The sequence below is a fragment of the Puma concolor genome, chromosome B2, assembly GCF_028749965.1.
Source record: "Puma concolor isolate L17-30 chromosome B2, mPumCon1.1.hap2, whole genome shotgun sequence".
NCBI lineage: Eukaryota > Metazoa > Chordata > Mammalia > Carnivora > Felidae > Puma > Puma concolor.
The window spans coordinates 88,369,494-88,386,996 of NC_141671.1; the positions used below are offsets into that span (position 1 = coordinate 88,369,494).

Sequence of the window (17,503 nt, forward strand, 5' to 3'; positions counted from 1 at the left end):
TTGGTGGGGTTTCATTATCATGTATAGTTCTTCAAATAATAATTGATAACTTGCTGACTTTGGTCTTTAACACACATTTGTGTTGTATAGTCACAGAATTTAAAATTATGTGTGCAGTCTGTTGAAAAAATCTACTTTTCTAATGTACCCTAATTTACTCAGCATTGCAGTCCTGAAATTCATACGTAAACTAATTTTTATTTCTGGGAAAGGCTAATTTTCATAAACATTTCTTTGCCAGACATCTTTTGACTGTGCTTGCTGATTCACTTAGAAGTAACTCCTTATCTGCTTGTTTTTTTCAGGGGATTTTGGTATTTTAACAACATGTTTAGTTAAATATTCTCGTTTAAATAAAAAGCATCTATTTTATGTTAATGGCAGTGCTATCCAGTTCTCAGACTGGCATCAGTCCTTTGATGATGATGATGATTGATGACAGTGGTGTTTGTGATGATACTTAGTTGACATTTACTGAGTAGTTATTATATGCCAGCTACTGTTCTAAACACTTAATTTGAATACAATAACTCCATGAGCCTGTTATTATATCCCTGTTTCATGGCTGAGAAAATTGAGGCATAACTAAATGACTTGCATGGTTTTTGTCAGTAAGTGACAGAGTTGAGGTTTAGACTTAGGGTGTTTAGATCCAGATTGATCCTCTTAACCATGGCATTATACTTCTACAGGTGTTGCTTCAATTTAAACAGTTGAAATGTAATAATTTATAAAAATTGTCATGACTTTATTTCACAGAGTTTATTCTAATGTGATCCATGTATCCTGAGTTTTCTAAATATGAGAAAATTAAACTTAGTAACACCAGTGTTTGCATATTAATTATTCTCAAAGCATTTAGTCATCCACTCTCAAACATATCATAAGAAAAATAATAGCATGATTTTTCCCCAAAATTACTCTAACTAAAAAATTCAACGTTAGTATTAACTAGTTCAAGTTCAGCACCTTTAGCTAGCTGCCAGAATGTCCTGAATTTATGACCTCAGTATATTCTTATAAATGACAGGAAAGTTTTGTTTAAAATATAATGTCTTCATTTATGCAAATTAAACTTTAAGTTGCTTTTTTTTAAGGTAAGAGTAACTAACTTGTGAAATAGTATTTTACTTTTTGACATTTATACCTGCTCTGATTTATTTCTATTTGTTTGGTTTTGTTAAGCTGTGCTTGAGGAACTTGTTAATAGTGGACGTTTACGAGGTACTGTGGTTGGTGGGAGACAGGATAAGGCGGTGTTTGTTCCTGACATTTACTCCAGAACACAGAGTACTTGGGTGGATTCCTTTTTCAGGCAGAATGGCTATCTAGGTAACTGTTTCTTTTTTCCTTTGAAACTAAAACTAATACTACACACATTCTTAGTATTGTATTAGTCCTGGGAGTACACACTTTACTGTTTCCAGCAAATTATAAAGTTTTTCTTTGAATATAAAAGTAGTCACACGCAGGTTTTTGTTGATTTTGGAATTGAGTTTAATTTCATAGTTATTGAACAGTTATAACATAGAAAGGCCAAAAGCTTGTATTGATTGCTCCCAATGTTCCAGTGATATAATACTGTTACACCTTCAAGTATATTTTATGAAGTTACCCAGTTGTTTAATTACATAATCTTGGCTATCAGCTTGGCTTATTGGCTGTCAACTTTACAGTGTTCATTTTTATTAGACATCCACTCCTTCAGAAAACCTGAAATTATTCTTAATTCTGTTTCTAGGGTTCTGTCATTTGGGTAAAGTAGATTGAATTTAGTCATTAAAACAGTTAGCAAATATATATACACATACATATTACACACACTCATACACACACACACACACACAAATATGTAGCTCACTTATATATAGATAGATGTTGCTCAGTTAGTTTGATCAGTTACATAGTCCAACTCAAATCATGTAAGAGTTCAGTTCCTTTCTCAGTGATAAACCTATAAGACATTAATGTTCAAGCGATTTAAATGTATGCTAGAATACTAGGCTGCACTTATGTTTTCTTGGCTTTCTGTAATGTACTTTTGTTTCTTCAACTATGAACTTGGGTTAGAACTTCGTTATAATTAATTTACTGAAATATGATTATTTGGGGATAAAGAGAACAGTAGCTATCTCCAATAACTTTAATGGCTGTAAACTGAAGTTTTGTTTTTTTTTAACTTTTGTTTTATATGCTAAATTCCTTACTAGTTTAGAATAGAGAATTACTTTGTCCTAAATTGTCTGATTCCTTTAGTTACTATAATAAGCAAAATAAATTGCTTTTTTGTTTCTTAACTTAAATTATTACATTTCTCTTAAGCCCCATTTCTACTTTATTGCTCTGTAGTTCTCATGTTTCCTTTTGACCCCTCAGTTGGAGAGGGAGTGACATAGCTGGGATGGAGGAAGTATTTGAACGAATTTTTCTACAGATACGTTTAGTAATAAAAATTTGGGAAGGTAGCCTAACCAGGGAATAGGCTGTGGTACATTTCTATGCTTTATTCTTTAAAAAAAAGAAAAATAGAATATAGTGCATTCACAAAGAATAGGTGTTGGAAGAACTTAATTCGTTCTAAGATTTCTAAAAGGTGTGAATGACAGTTATATTCCAATGAATTCTTTTCTAATTCTATTTGTGATTTATATCTAGAATTTGATGCTTTGTCCAGACTTGGAATCCCAGATGCTGTGAGCTACATAAAGAAAAGATACAAGACTACACAACTCTTGTTTTTGAAAGCAGCTTGTGTTGGTCAAGGACTTGTAGATCAAGTGGAAGCATCAGTAGAGGAAGCCATCAGCTCTGGAACATGGGTTGATATTGCAGTACGTTTTATCATTTTCTTGTTAATTTTTCTTTAAACCAGGGACAACTGATATTCACTAGTATGTGGCCATTTTAAGTATTAGGATACATAAAAGTAGTCTTGGCTTTATAGCCAAATTCTAGCAATCATTGTTATAGCAAAAACTACCTCAATCTTGCTTAAAGACTTTATAGCTTTTGAGGTAGAATGACCTTTTATATATGGATAGACAACATCCAGAATTCCATAAATCTCAAAACAAACAAGCAAACAATATGACACTCATATCAGTCTTGCCATACAGAAATTGTTGAGATTTCTGACAGTCTTATCTAAGCATTTACAGCTTTACTGGCATCAGGCATTAATGTAGCATTTGTTGTATCCTTTATCCATTCATTAGCCTTTGCTCATGTATTAACATGAGCTGCTTTAGCCCTGATACTGTTTTACTTCAGTGTTTAGTATTGACCTGCCTTTATTATGCCGAAAAGATAAGAGTGGGTGAAGAGAAAGAAATAAGGCCAATCCATTATTTACTCGTCAGCGCCCAGATTCTCTTTATAAAGCAGAAAATTCCTTGTTTTGAATATACAAGTTTCCAAAGATTCCAGATATAAGTGTTTGTTTATTCATTCAAAAGATTTTAGTAAGTACTATATATGTACCAGAAACCATTTTACCTGCTGGGAATGTGGTGTCCAGAAAAGTTTCCTAGAGGGAGATAGTTAATGAAAATGATAATTTTAGACCATCAAAGAGCTAAGAAGAAACCTGTTTTGGAGGTAAAGGTATCAGGACTTGATGGTGAATTATTTGCGGGTTTATGAGAGGAACTGAGTGTGACATGAAAGTTTGGGGCCTGATCACCTGAGTGGAGAACAGTACCATTAATTGAGAGGGGGAGATGATGGAGAAAGGTGGATAGGAGCTGGGAGTCTAGGGGTGGCAGCTGCAATCAGTGTTGTTCTGGATATGTGAAATTTGAGATGCCTATTAGACCTATGAGCGGAGAGGTTAGGGAAGTTGTAGGACATAGACCTCCAGAGCTCAGAGGGATGATGAAAGCAGAAATATAATTTGGGAGGTTATCAGCATAGAGATGGTTCTTAAGGCCACTGGACTTAAAGTCACCTAGGGAGAGCATATATGTAACAAATGGTTTATATGTATGATATTATATTTATATTTGTTTTCATTCTTTTTCTTATTCTAGCCTCTGTTACCCAGTTCTTTATCAGTCGAAGATGCTGCAATGTTGCTTCAACAGGTGATGAGAGCATTCAGCAAGCAGGCTTCAGCTGTAGTCTTTAGCGACACTGTTGTAGTCAGCGAAAAATTCATAAATAACTGCACAGAACTGTTCAGTGAACTGATGCACCAAAAAGCTGAAAAGGTATGCCAGATTTCCTTTCCCCTGCTAATCTTAACGGTACTTTCACATTAGACTCATCTGACATCTTCTGAAAAATGGGGTAAGCAGTATATACCCAGGAATGAACACTGTTCATTTCCCTTTAATGTATTACTCCTTTTTATCTCTTCTCCTCGATTTGTTTTCCCCTTCTTCATTCCCATCAGGACATGTATGTTGGAACTTAGGGAGCTGATTTTATATATTGAAATCATCTAAATCATACACTTCACAATTAAGTCACCTAAGGGTATTGATCCAACGTTAAAATCCACAAAAACGTTATCTGTGGATTAAATGCACAAGTATACAGTGTATCCATCAATCACTACACTATATATTTACTTAATCTAGCAGAGCCTTATTAATTTTACCTATTCAGGATGCACAAATGGGGTAACTTACTGAGGAAAGAAATTGTTGCTATCAAAATTGATTGGTTCTTCAGAGCAAGTGCTGTCAAGAAGCAGAGGTCCTGCCAGGTCTGCTTTAACGAATATTCAGGTCGTGTTTCTTTTTTTTTTTTTTTTAATTTTTTTTTTTTCAACGTTTATTTATTTTTGGGACAGAGAGAGACAGAGCATGCATGGGGGAGGGGCAGAGAGAGAGGGAGACACAGAATCGGAAACAGGCTCCAGGCTCCGAGCCATCAGCCCAGAGCCTGACGCGGGGCTCGAACTCACGGACCGCGAGATCGTGACCTGGCTGAAGCCGGATGCTTAACCGACTGCGCCACCCAGGCGCCCCTCAGATCATGTTTCTAGTTAGCAATACCATCAACTTATAAAGCCTGCTCACGGACAGGTAGAACAAGCCCATTTATCTTAGACTGTTAATAAATTCATGAGAGCTTATTAAATATATAAATAATTTGTATTCATCTGTATTCCTTTTAAGCTCTTTAATAGTTTTAATTTTTTTTAATGTTTATTTATTTTTGCGAGAGAGAGAGAGAGAGAGAGAGAACGAGTGGGAGAGGGCAGAGAGAGAGGGAGACACAGAATCCGAAGCAGGCTGTAGGCTCTGAGCTGTCAGCACAGAGCCCAACTTGGGGCTCGAACTCACAAACCGTGAGGTCATAACCTGAGCCGAAGTCGGACACTTAACCAACTGAGCCACCCAGGCACCCCAGTAGTTTTAAAAAAACGATAATTTTCTGTGACTTGCCCACTAATAAAGCAGTATTGAAGAGTAAAAGTACATAGGATTGACAACAGTAAACCTGAATTCCAATCTCAACTTCTTTACTCTCTGTTTGACTTTGGACAAATAGACCTTCCGCTTCCATATCTTCAAAAAAAAGGATGATGGTGGTTCATTTCTTAAAGATAAATGTAAATAAAGGAGGGATGTATACAAAATTTCTGGTATATTAGCTACCAGTTGCTAGATGGCTACATTATTATTTATGATCTTTTATTAAAATAAAAACATGGTCATCAATTTTTCTTTCTTCCTGCTCCTCCCTCCAACTACAAAAATAACTTCAGGAAAAAAAGGTGATTCTGTTGTTTGAACTGTAACATCCTAAACATTTTTCTTCAGGAAACCAAAAGGGAAATACCATTTTTCACATGAAAATAAATGTACTTTTGTCGCTACAAATTTAGAGCCCTGTCCAATAATGAAAAACAGTTTCTGAACTTGGAAATAAATGGTTCATTATTCTGAACATATTTTTTAAAAAAGCAGAGGTAAAGAATGAGTCCAGAGGAAAAAACAGTTTAAATGACTAAATGTGCAACTCATACATGGTCATTATGTTAGGGTTGGGAGTGTAGATTTTGTTAATCTTTGTAGTAAACTTAGGTATCCAAGTGGCATTGGAGTTGGGAGCCTCAAAAAAAAAAAAGAGCAAGGGCCACCTATGAAGCATTGGTTAAAAAAATAAAAAAGCGGGGTGCCTGCGTAGCTCAGTCGATTGAGCGTCTGACTTCAGCTCAGGTCATGATCTCACAGTTTGTGGGTTTGAGCCCCGCATCAGGCTCTGTGCTGATAGCCTGGACTGCTTCGGATTCTGTGTCTCCTTCTCTCTCTGCCCCTCCCCCACTCATGCTTTGTCTCACTCTGTTTCTCAAAAATAAATAAATGTAAAAAAAAATTTTTTTTAATAAATAAAAATTAAAAAGCCAAATCGGCTGAACAAGCCAAATTGCATCTGATGTTATGAGATCAATTCTTCAGTGACCAGATAGGATTTCTCATTAGCTGATGACACATTCAAAGAGCCAGGAACTGCAAGGGAAGAGACTGATCTTTGGCAAGGAGGGACCACCTCAGAGTGTCAGCTGTTGGACAGAGCTCTATAGTTCTTAGCAATGAAATCAAACAAGAATAATCAGGATGAGTAATAATGATTGACTATATAAATAACTTTTATGTTTTTGGTAATACCATATATTTTTGCTTACCAAAAAGCATGTTTTATTTCAGGAAATGAAAAATAATCCTGTTCATTTAATCACTGAAGAAGATCTGAAACAAGTCTCCATTTTAGAAAGCATTAACACAAGTAAAAAGGATAAAAAAGATGAACGAAGGAGAAAAGCAACAGGTAATAAATTATTATTAATCAAGAAGATTCAAAGATGAGTTTTTTATAAGTTGCAGTGAACTCTGCATTTATTAGACCCTTTGAAAGCTCTTTTATTTGGTTGATTTACCTTTAACTGCTAATATTAACCAAATCTTTTGCTAATGAATTAAATTTTGATGATGAAAATGGAAATATTAGTGATTACTTACTCTTTCTTATTTTGTCAGAACTAAATGATTTTCATGACCTGGCCATCTTCCATTGTTCACTCCCTCACCCTTTATGTTCAACCACGGTAGCCTTTTTTCTTGAATCTCAAAATTTGGCAAGTTTGTGGTTACCACTAGCTCTTCCTTCCACCTGAATGTTCTCTCCCTAATCAGGGAACTGATTTCTCATCATTCAGAACTCCACTTCAAATGTCAGTTCCTCACAGAGGCCTCCCTAACCACCTGGAATAGTGGACATGGTCACTCTCCATCATATTATCTCCTGGTTTTTTTGCATCACTTTTATCACTGTAATGCGTTTTATTGTTTGGAAGCCTTGTCCATCTCATATATTGTTGTTTCCCTAGTCTTTAGAACACTTGTTGGTGTATTTTTGGTGCTCATAAAATATTGAATGAATAAATTTCCCAAGGAGATACTATTTCTTTCATTTTTTTTAATTAAAAGCCAATGGAAATTATTCTAGGTGCACATGTATTTTCTATACTTTATATAGTAGAAATAATTTTACTAGCACTGTATCAAGGTTAATGAAATTAGATATTCAACATGTTTCATTAATAAATACCAACTATAATGAAGATGTGTTATAAAAACTTCAATTTTTATTTGTGAGAACTCACTTCTATTTCTTTGAGATTGTTTCTTTTCAAAAACCTTTTACTGCAAAATCTTTCAATTTGATACTTTGAAATTTCTCTGTATTCTTCTGGGGGAAATAGACAAGTAAATTACTCCCATAAATCATAGTAGTATCACAGCCATGCATATTTTATCACATTATTTGAAGATATACTTATAAATTTACCTTAATCAGTTAATTGTACTTATGTCAGAATAGCTAGTCTGTTTTATTTCCTTCTAAAAATTCAGAGTTATCTGATCTTCATCTCAGTGATAGTACTATCCTGTTGTAGTGGTTTAGGTATAGTGCATGGAACAATGTCAAATATATAAGTCTTCCCTAATAAGAAATTTATTACCAAATGTAAAAATTACATTCACCTTAGACTTGTGTTTCGAAAATTATATTTTTCTATCCCAAAAGCAAGGGAAAATAATAGAACTTACAATTAGAGGACTTGATGAAATTTAAAGGAATTGTACTTAGGATTTAGAAAAAGATCTGTAGTTTATATGTCATTTTACTTTATTGAAAAGTGAATCTTTTATGAAGAAACATTTTAAATATTTTTCAGTATTTCGATCCCATTATTAGAAAGTATTCTATTTTGTTGAATAAATACTTCAAACGTAAATATGTAATGGTAGAGAAATACCTCACTAAGATTACTTTTATTTACAGTGTTTTGGTTTGTCTCATAATTTGTATTTTTTAGTCTTTATTTGGCCAATGGGTGATGGATAACTCTGTTTTTCCACTTACCCAATTTAATATTCATGGTCAAAATTTATCAAGCACCTGTTAATGTGTCAAGCATTGCTTTAACCCCAAGGATACAAACATTAGTGAGACATGCTTCCTATCTGAAGGAGTTCATTGTCTCGTTCAGTGGTGGAAGACTCAGGATGTCTCCTATAAACATGAGTAATAATCTTTCAACCAAGAAGACAAAACCAAGGGTAATTAAATTTGTGAAATACTGTAATGGAGATATTAATGAGGCTGTGGTAACAGAAATGAGCAAATGAGGGCACATTTCTTTTGGGGAAGGTAGAAGAAGAGGTAAAGGAATGGGTTTGGTCAAGAAAAAGCCAGACAAAGCTACAGAAAAAGATGTCTTTGGAGAAGGAAGGAGAGACTGTATTTAGAGCAGGTAGGCTCTCTGAATTGCTCAAGTTCAACGGATTTCGTACTTTATTAATTTTTTATTGACTGAATTACAAAACTTCGTAATAAAGAAACTCCAACCTTAAGTAGCACCTAAAAGTTAATTACTTGGCTTTTCTTGTTCTGCTGTAAAGTTAAATATGACAATGTAGTGTCATCATTCTAAAAATGGTAATTCAGTTAGGGAAGACTAATGAGTATCCTCTTCCACCAGAGGGCAGTGGAAGTGTGAGAGGAGGTGGTGGTGGCAATGCCAGAGAGTACAAAATTAAAAAAATCAAGAAGAAAGGAAGAAAAGAAGAGGATAGTGATGATGAGTCATCTCATACTGGTATGTAGCTTTATTACTCTTCCTTTGTGCATGATTTTAAACATTTTCTTACGATGCGTACTGTTACGTGTATACGCTTATTCAAGAAGTCCTCGCTTTGCATAGTTTCTGTGGACACAGATTTCAGTTACACAGTTTAGTTGATATCACCAGCCCCCCAACAACATGGTTCATGTTTTGAGTTACCAGCGTGTATCAGCTGTGAGTAATCGCATAAAGTACAAATTTGCTGCTGGCTCCTCAGTCCACAGATGAGCACATAAATAACCCAGGTACATCATGAGCTGTGATAGTCACATCACTGATTTCAGAGTTTGTCAGTGATGGATCCCTGTGCCTCTCTTCCTTACTTTATGCTCAGACAGTACCCCACGTAGTTGTGTTGCTTCCTTGTCTCCCAGTGATGAATCCATACATTTTAAAAAATGGATAATCAAAAGGGAACCGGCCAACACAGACAAAAATGCAGCAAAGAAATAAAAAGTGATAACATTGGAAATAAAATATGAATCAGGAATAAATGGAGTTAGGGAAAAAGCTGACTGTGGGAACGTTGGTATTGCCCTGTTCAAGAACCAAGTATGCAGCCTGAGGAGCTTGGTAGAAGCGCACTTAACTGACGTAAATGGGGAAAGTGATCATGACAAAAAGGATGAAAATGTTTTAGAGGGGGTGAGGTTGGCAGAATACCTCCAATAAAGGAATTCTCACGAGATGTTTCACAACATTGAAAGGGCAAAGGATAAAATGCCGTAAGCTGATCCGGAGTTAAAAAAGGAGTATGACAACTTGCCAAGCCACAGAAAAATGCTTGCTCTGGAATATAAGTCACAGGATGAGAAGAAGCAAGCACCATTGAGATTATTTTTGATAAGTTTTTTACAAAGAAATCAAACACTTTCATGCTCAGGGTTTCTAATGAGCTAAATTATAGTATGCTAAATTATTAGTTTTCTTTTTCATTTCCCTTTATATTCATAACCAGCAGAACTTCTAATGTTTTCACAAACATTTTTTAAAGGGTCACAGAACAATCAAATTTTCCCATTGTTTATTAAGAACACCTTGCACAGTTGCGGCTTGCATAGTCACTTTTATGGTTTCCCACTGCCATGAAAAACAAATTATAATATTTTACAAAAGTGGATTTCTGCATATTCAAGTAGGAAACACTAATATTATGCATGTTTAAGTTTTATGGTAACACTTAAGTGATTGGTTGCTTCTATTTAAGGAAGAGAATTAGTATATGCATCTTCCTTTTCCAAGACTTGTTCTTATTCAGTATTAAGTTAGCAAGAGACATGTTAGTTTTTCTAAGTAAAGTTATGATTCTTCTATGTTTGTGTTGTAAATAAATTTACTTAATGCAACTGTGATACCTCCCTCTTCCTTTTCCCCAGTAAACACAGAAAAAACATTGAAATGATAATAATCTGAAATTTTTATTTTACTTCTTCCACAGAGCTCATTTTGTATGGGCTAGAGCCAGGAGGCGTAGAAATCAGTTGACATGGGCTTCAGTTATTAGTGTGCCACTACTAGTGATAATGTATTTGCTTAAGATCTATCTTTAAAGTATTCTAAGATAGATAAAAATAGCTACTGTTCTCAGCATGCATAAAACAATATTAATTAAAACTGTCTTCATAGAGGAGCGCCTGGGTGGCTCGGTTGGTTAAGCATCCGACGTCAGCTCAGGTCATGATCTCATGGCTCGTGGGTTCAAGCCCCGCATCATGCTCTGTGATCACAGCTCAGAGCCTGGAGCCTGCTTCAGATTCTGTCTCCGTCTCTCTCTCTGCCCTTGCCCAACTTGTGTTCATTTTCTCTCTCTCTCTCTCTCTCTCTCTCTCTCTCTCTCTCTCTAATATAAACATTTAAAAAACTTTTTAAAAAACCTATCTTCATAGAAACTAGTAGCCCTGTTCCTATTTTAAGTAGTATTAAGACTGACCTATGTGGGTTTTAATTTTTCATTAGTAAATGAATTTCTCTATTCCCCAGATGTACTAGGGGTGGGAGAGAAGGGATATTTAATAAAATATTTTTCTATTATCTGTAGCCTTAAGTAATTATTAAATGAGGCATGTGTTACTTCTTTTGTGCACAGGTTATAGAGAGGGGCTATAAAGGTAGCAAAACCATTCTACCTAAAAAAATATAATTTCAGTGCTTTTGAAAAAGGGTTGTGTTATAATCTCGCAATGGGGGATGGAATCAGGTTCTCAGCTAAAATACAGCATCAACTCAGTGTGAAAGATTACTATATGGGAATATAATGTAATAACTTATAACATGCATGCAGAAAGCAAACAAAGCAGAAACTATTTGATGTGGAAGATCAGGAATGGATAGCAAATCACAAAAAGAAAGAATAGTCTATCTCTTCTAATGGGTGTATCTGTTCTAAAGCTATAACGTTAGCTACTTAGATCTTGATGCATAGTGAAGATTGATTTTTGAGCTATTATTTATTTCATTATTTTTTATTTTTATTTCTATGGTTTTACAATAATCAAATTTAGCTGGAAATAATCACTTTTATATTTTTACAATTAATAACGGAAATATTGTTAGCTTTCTTTTGTCTGCAACCTGTACTTCTTCAAGTCGGTGAGTAGGCATGCACAGTTAACAATTATTTCCATTACACTAGCTGCATACAAGCTTTCCTTGGTATGGAATTATTTTTGTAAGAAGAATAAATTATGAGTGTAAAATTACAAGGATTCTTTTCATCTGTGCCTTTCCCAAAGATAATTTTTAGCTTAATTCTACCAGAGTTGTAGTTCACATGATTATAAAGACTTTTCCTGAAGATCCTATGTAACTTACAAGGATGATTTGATTTTTAGTGCCTATTCATTTTTATAAAGACAGAAATTCTGCTCATTATATATTGTTCAACAGCGAAGTTATCTTTTCTTAAAAGATTTTTTTTCCTTGATTTTCAACTATTTGTACCATCCAAGTTAGATTGGGGAGAAAACATCTTTATGATTTTCTGATTGATTCAAAACAGTCACAAAATGAAGTTAGGAAATTATTACTCAAAAGAGATGCCACTATCCCTTATTTTTAAAATTATTTTCATTGGTTATTGCTATTTGACATTGGCAGTATCAGAGTCTTTGTGGTATGAAGTGAATGAATTACCATCTTATTAAATATGTTGAACCTTATTTGCTTTTAGGTTGCTTTATGGTTTTGTTGTTTTTCACATTGCTCATTTCTACTATAGGAAAGAAGAAGCCAGAGATCACTTTTATGTTCCAGGATGAGATTGAAGATTTTTTAAGAAAACACGTACAAGATGCCCCTGAGGAGTTTATTTCTGAACTTGCCGAGTACTTAATAAAGTAAGTATTAAAACATATTTTTTTTCTGTTTTATGATAGAAATTCAGAGGTTTTAAATAAAATTTTTACCAACATCATAGAAAACATATACTCTAGGTCTTTTCTTTTCAAAGCTTAGAATTTAATCTAGCCACCAAATTGCAGATTTTGTTTGCCTGTAGAGGCTGTTCAATTCAACAAACATGTAAGTGCTCTGGGGAAGGCAATATAGGAAAGAAAAGGCGAGAGTGTGGAGGCATCCTCATTCACTGATGTTACAGTACTAGTTGGGAGAAAAACACCAACATAATAGCTGGCTGCTCTCTAACATAGCGTGAAAAGGAACATCTAAAAGAAAGAAAAGACCATTTTCTATCTGGACTAGACAGAGAGTAAACAGTGCACTTTTAAAAAAGGGGAGAAATAAAGTAACAAACTGTCTTCAAAGAGAATAAATTTAGACAGCACTAGCTTGTAATTGAGCCAAGCTAAATTTATTTTACGGAAGTGAAAAACATTGTGTATAACTTGACCATTACTAACTAACGTGATTTTCCCTCAAGGTAGTTCCAGTGTGTAAGCTATAAATGCAGTCCAGGAGCCCAGTGCATCTAACATTGAATTTAGAATATAGCTTTTGTAGTGAGATTTTTTCATTTCACTGAATGTTTTTGTACATGAATATATTAAATAATCATATTTTTCATATGTAAAAAGATGGAGTAGTTACTTCTAATCATTTGCCATTACTTTTTAAAAAATCTTTTCTGGGGGTGCCTGAGTGGCTCAGTCAGTTGAGCGTCCAACTCATGAACTCATGAGTTGAACTCGTGGTTCATGAGTTCAAGCTCCATGTCAGGCTCTGTGCTGACAGCTCAGAGCCTGGAACCTGCTTCAGATTCTGTGCCTTCCTCTCCTTCTCTCTGCCCCTCCCCTGCTCATATTCTGTCTCTCTCTCAAAAATAACCATTAAAAAAATTTTTTTTATAAAAATAAAATAATCTATTCTGAGTTGTTGAGCATAAAGTTTTTAATGTGTTATCTTTTATAGTACTTTAGAAATTGAGAATTTATTATTCCCAAGGATGGGAAACAGATTTATAGTCTATTCTCCAAATTAACTTTTAAAACCTACTTTAATTTGAATTTGAATTGAAACTTCTGTTACTGCTATTCTTACTGTCTTTAGTGCAATAATTTTGAGTACTGTAAGACTGAGAAAAGTAAATGCATTTAAGTGATAAGTCCTAGGCTTAGAGGACAAATTCTTGGGAACTAGTCTCCAAATTAATCTTGTTTGTTTAAAAAATATAGAGGTCTTCCCTTAAGGCCTATTTCCATAGAAGCAAAATTTCTTAGATGCATAAATCCAGTACTTTTTAATAAACTAAATATATTTATCTTGTGCACAGACCTCTTAATAAAACTTACCTCGAGGTGGTGCGTTCAGTGTTCATGTCTTCAACTTCTTCTGCCTCTGGAACTGGTCGAAAGCGCACTATCAAGGACTTGCAAGAAGAGGTTTCAAACCTGTATAATAACATTCGGCTTTTTGAAAAGGGGGTGAAGTTCTTCACAGGTATACTTGGTGCTGTTTTTTTTCATTGATTCTCATAATTGTTCTTGGACATTCATTTTAATAAAACACCTTTATTTTCCAGATGATACGCAAGCTACTCTTACAAAGCATTTGCTGAAGACAGTATGTACTGATATCACTAACCTCATTTTCAACTTCTTAGCTTCGGATTTAATGATGGCAGTAGACGATCCTGCAACCATCACAAATGAAGTATGATAGTGATTTGTTTGCCATCCTTGATGTGTTTAGTTTTGAAATAAAAGCATGCTTTATTTTCTCACACCAGGAATAGTCTAAAGGAGAGTAAAATATAAGAAAGGGTTTTTAGGGAAAACATCCATCAGATTTTTAGTTCAAATTGGTAATATAACCGGTCTTTTGAAAGTAATGTTGGTTAATTACTTTAGAATCAACACTTTTATTTTTTCCTAATTATTATGGTGTCACATCCCTTTCTCCTGCTGAGTTGCAAATCCCTTAACAGTGCTATGGCCTGATTGCATACTCTGCAGTCATTTTCACTTACTGGCACCATCTCTGTTCAATATTTAAATAAATTGTAATTTATTTGTTAAAATTCTAATCTCAAACTAAATTCAAAGTTAATTTCTTCCCTTCTTGAAATGTAAGGTAGGGCAGTGGCTCCTAGTTGCCTAGAGAAGGAAGTGTGATCTGTCCCTAACTCTCCTCCTCTACTTCTTCTCTGTCCTTCTTCTCTGATCCACTTAATGTTTGAGATTTAGAAAAAATGAAAGAGGCAAAAAGTGCCTCATAAGAATGACTGCATATCACTGATTATGACCTAGGTCCAATGCTGTGGTCTCTCGTGATGTGGCCATTGCCACATAGATGGCATAGGTTGTTTGGGGGATGTTTTTTAGCATGTGACTCCCTCTCATGGCAAGGACCACCCCCTAAACTTCCAAACAGGTTATTTCTGTCTATCCCAGCAAAGTACTGTCCCCCTTCCTCCTTTAGCTTGACAGTGAATCTCCAGATGCTTGGGCAGTTCATGTATCCTGCCTCTGTGCCAACTTCTGCTGTGAGAAATACATGGGGTCCTGTCCTGTGCCCTTTGGGGGCTACGGAAGGATTTAGTGTGCCATGTGACGGGGAGTCAGTAGGTTGCCCTAGTCTTCCAAGACTCACTGTAACTTTCGGGGCCTACTGGCCAAGCCATTCCAGTAGGCCTCCACCAGAAATTTCATACTAGTTAGGGCCATCAGATGGGTCAAGAATGCCACCAAATTTCTTGAGACACATCTGTGTGGACGGGGTGCTGAAAAGACCACACACCAGATAGCATAACAACTGTCCATCCATAGAGCAAGTTCTCTAGTTTATAGGCATTCTTAAACTTTATTCAAGAGTGAGACCCCCTTCACTTGGCATTAGGAAGAACATTCTTCCCACCCCAATGAAAAAGAGAGGGAGTAGCCCCTTGCCCCAAATTCTCTTTTACCCACAAGGTAAATGGTTCTCTCTCCCTCCTCCCTCCGCCCACCCCCTGCCACTCCCCTGCCCCATCTTCCTCTTACATTGCTGGGCCAGAAGGGAGGAACAGAGCTATATCTAGCTTCATTGGCTGACTGGTTGTTAGCTAGCTTTCAGATATTAGAATGCTTTTGGCATGTTTTTATCCCTACTTTGAGAGCTAAAACTCAAAAACAAAGATAAATTCTATTCAGTATTCTATTATAGCAACAAATATACCTTATTTTGTTTTGTTTGATCTTATACCCACCACATGTTAAAGTCACCATCCCAAAAGAATTTTTTTCCCCTTATAGGTAAGAAAAAAAATTTTAAGTAAATTATCAGAAGAAACCAAAGTAGCTCTCACAAAACTACATAGCTCTCTGAATGAAAAGGTAAGCAAAGTTGGATTCTGTTTAGATAATGGGGCTAGAATTTATGACCTTTGAGTACATTTTTATAAGAATAATTGTAAACTAAATCTCTTTGGGAGGTGAAGGGGGAGAACAGGCTGGGGACATTTTATCCTCTTTAGTCCTAAATCACAATGTCAAGTTTAATAACAAAATGACCTTTTTAAAAATTGTATTTAGGGTGTAATATTATAGAACAGTATTAAATGACTGTATTTCTTTAGGAAACCTGTTACTAAAAATAAATTATGGCATTGAATACCTTTTCAGAGCATAGAAGACTTTCTTTCTTGTCTGGATTCTGCAGCAGAGGCTTGTGATATTATGGTGAAAAGGGGAGACAAAAAAAGGGAAAGGTAACAACATTCAATTAATCTACATTATTAACAGATTCTTAGATGTGTGATATTTCATGTCTGAAGTTGGTGACTATTTGGATCTTGCACAGAGAACTCTTGTATCCAAATGGCTGCATACCTTTAAGTGTGTTCAATACATAGGTCTCCCTCTCTGACCCATTTTGATAGGGTAGCAAGGTTCCCTCATCCCCTAGTAGATCAAGCCTGGGAACTTTATGTTGGCTTTGAGACCTGCTATAGAAAGCTTATGTGCATTAGTGCACTTCTGTCTGATTCCCAACAACTTAAAATAAAAAGTATACCTTGAGTATCCCTGCTATCTAGTTTTCTGTATCATTCTCTAGCATATTACTTTATCCATACCATTTAGGGTCAAGTGTGTCTATATTTCCTATTTAAAATATTGCTTAAGATGTTTATGGAGCTAGATAACTAAACTGGAGAAGCTAAAAATGAATACAGAAGGGAAGAAGTGAAATTGGTGAGAGCTGGTGAAAATATGATAATGTGTTTTGTGATTTTATTTTTGTTTAGGCAGATATTGTTCCAGCATCGACAAGCACTGGCTGAACAGCTAAAAGTCACAGAAGACCCTGCTCTTATTCTGCACCTCACATCAGTCCTTCTGTTTCAGTTCTCAACCCACAGCATGCTCCATGCACCTGGAAGATGTGTCCCACAGATCATCGCCTTTCTCAGTAGTAAAATTCCAGAGGTATCATCTTGTCAGTGCACTCGAAACTTTTAAAGCTTTTAGATTCTGAAGATTTTGAATGGATAGGTTTGAATAATCGTAAACAGTAAGACACAAAACATGTTAATATGATTTCCCGTTCAAGAATGTGAACAGTGATAGAAGATTGATTTTAAAAACTCAGCATAGCTCAAGAATCTTTTGGGATCCTACAGGATCTATAATAAAAAAAAAATATTCTGAATTTGGAAATTTAAGCTTTCAAAAAAGATGTAATAATGTCCAGTCTTCCAATTCAGCTTATGTAAATTTAACCTGTTGTTCAAGGACCAGTTCAAAAAGTCTTACCCTGCACAGATTCTTCTGAGAAACTTCTCAGCTAAAAGTAATTGGGCTTCTTTGAACTTCCATGTAACTTTGACTAAATGTCTGGTGATAGAACCTAGCCAAGTTGGTTTACATTAAAATGATCTGTATTCATGTTTTATTGCCCCTAACCTGTCAACTTGCCAGCAAGGACCTT

The 17,503-nt window shown here is 35.2% G+C and overlaps 1 protein-coding gene and 1 long non-coding RNA gene across 2 annotated transcripts in view; both read left to right on the forward strand.

Moving 5' to 3' along the window:
- UFL1 (UFM1 specific ligase 1) overlaps positions 1 to 17,503 on the forward strand; it is a 33,828-nt gene that overhangs the window by 14,184 nt on the left and 2,141 nt on the right. Inside the window, exons 8-18 of the mRNA XM_025925390.2 lie at positions 1,186 to 1,332; positions 2,656 to 2,831; positions 4,029 to 4,208; positions 6,660 to 6,780; positions 8,999 to 9,115; positions 12,360 to 12,477; positions 13,869 to 14,035; positions 14,118 to 14,248; positions 15,829 to 15,909; positions 16,198 to 16,283; positions 16,821 to 17,001. Of these exons, the coding sequence (XP_025781175.1) occupies positions 1,186 to 1,332; positions 2,656 to 2,831; positions 4,029 to 4,208; positions 6,660 to 6,780; positions 8,999 to 9,115; positions 12,360 to 12,477; positions 13,869 to 14,035; positions 14,118 to 14,248; positions 15,829 to 15,909; positions 16,198 to 16,283; positions 16,821 to 17,001 (1,505 nt within the window). The remainder of the gene's footprint in view (positions 1 to 1,185; positions 1,333 to 2,655; positions 2,832 to 4,028; positions 4,209 to 6,659; positions 6,781 to 8,998; positions 9,116 to 12,359; positions 12,478 to 13,868; positions 14,036 to 14,117; positions 14,249 to 15,828; positions 15,910 to 16,197; positions 16,284 to 16,820; positions 17,002 to 17,503) is intronic.
- Positions 4,215 to 6,333, forward strand: LOC147581098 (uncharacterized). Its single transcript, XR_015251404.1, has 2 exons — positions 4,215 to 4,730; positions 4,978 to 6,333. It is a non-coding gene; the product is annotated as an uncharacterized LOC147581098 (long non-coding RNA).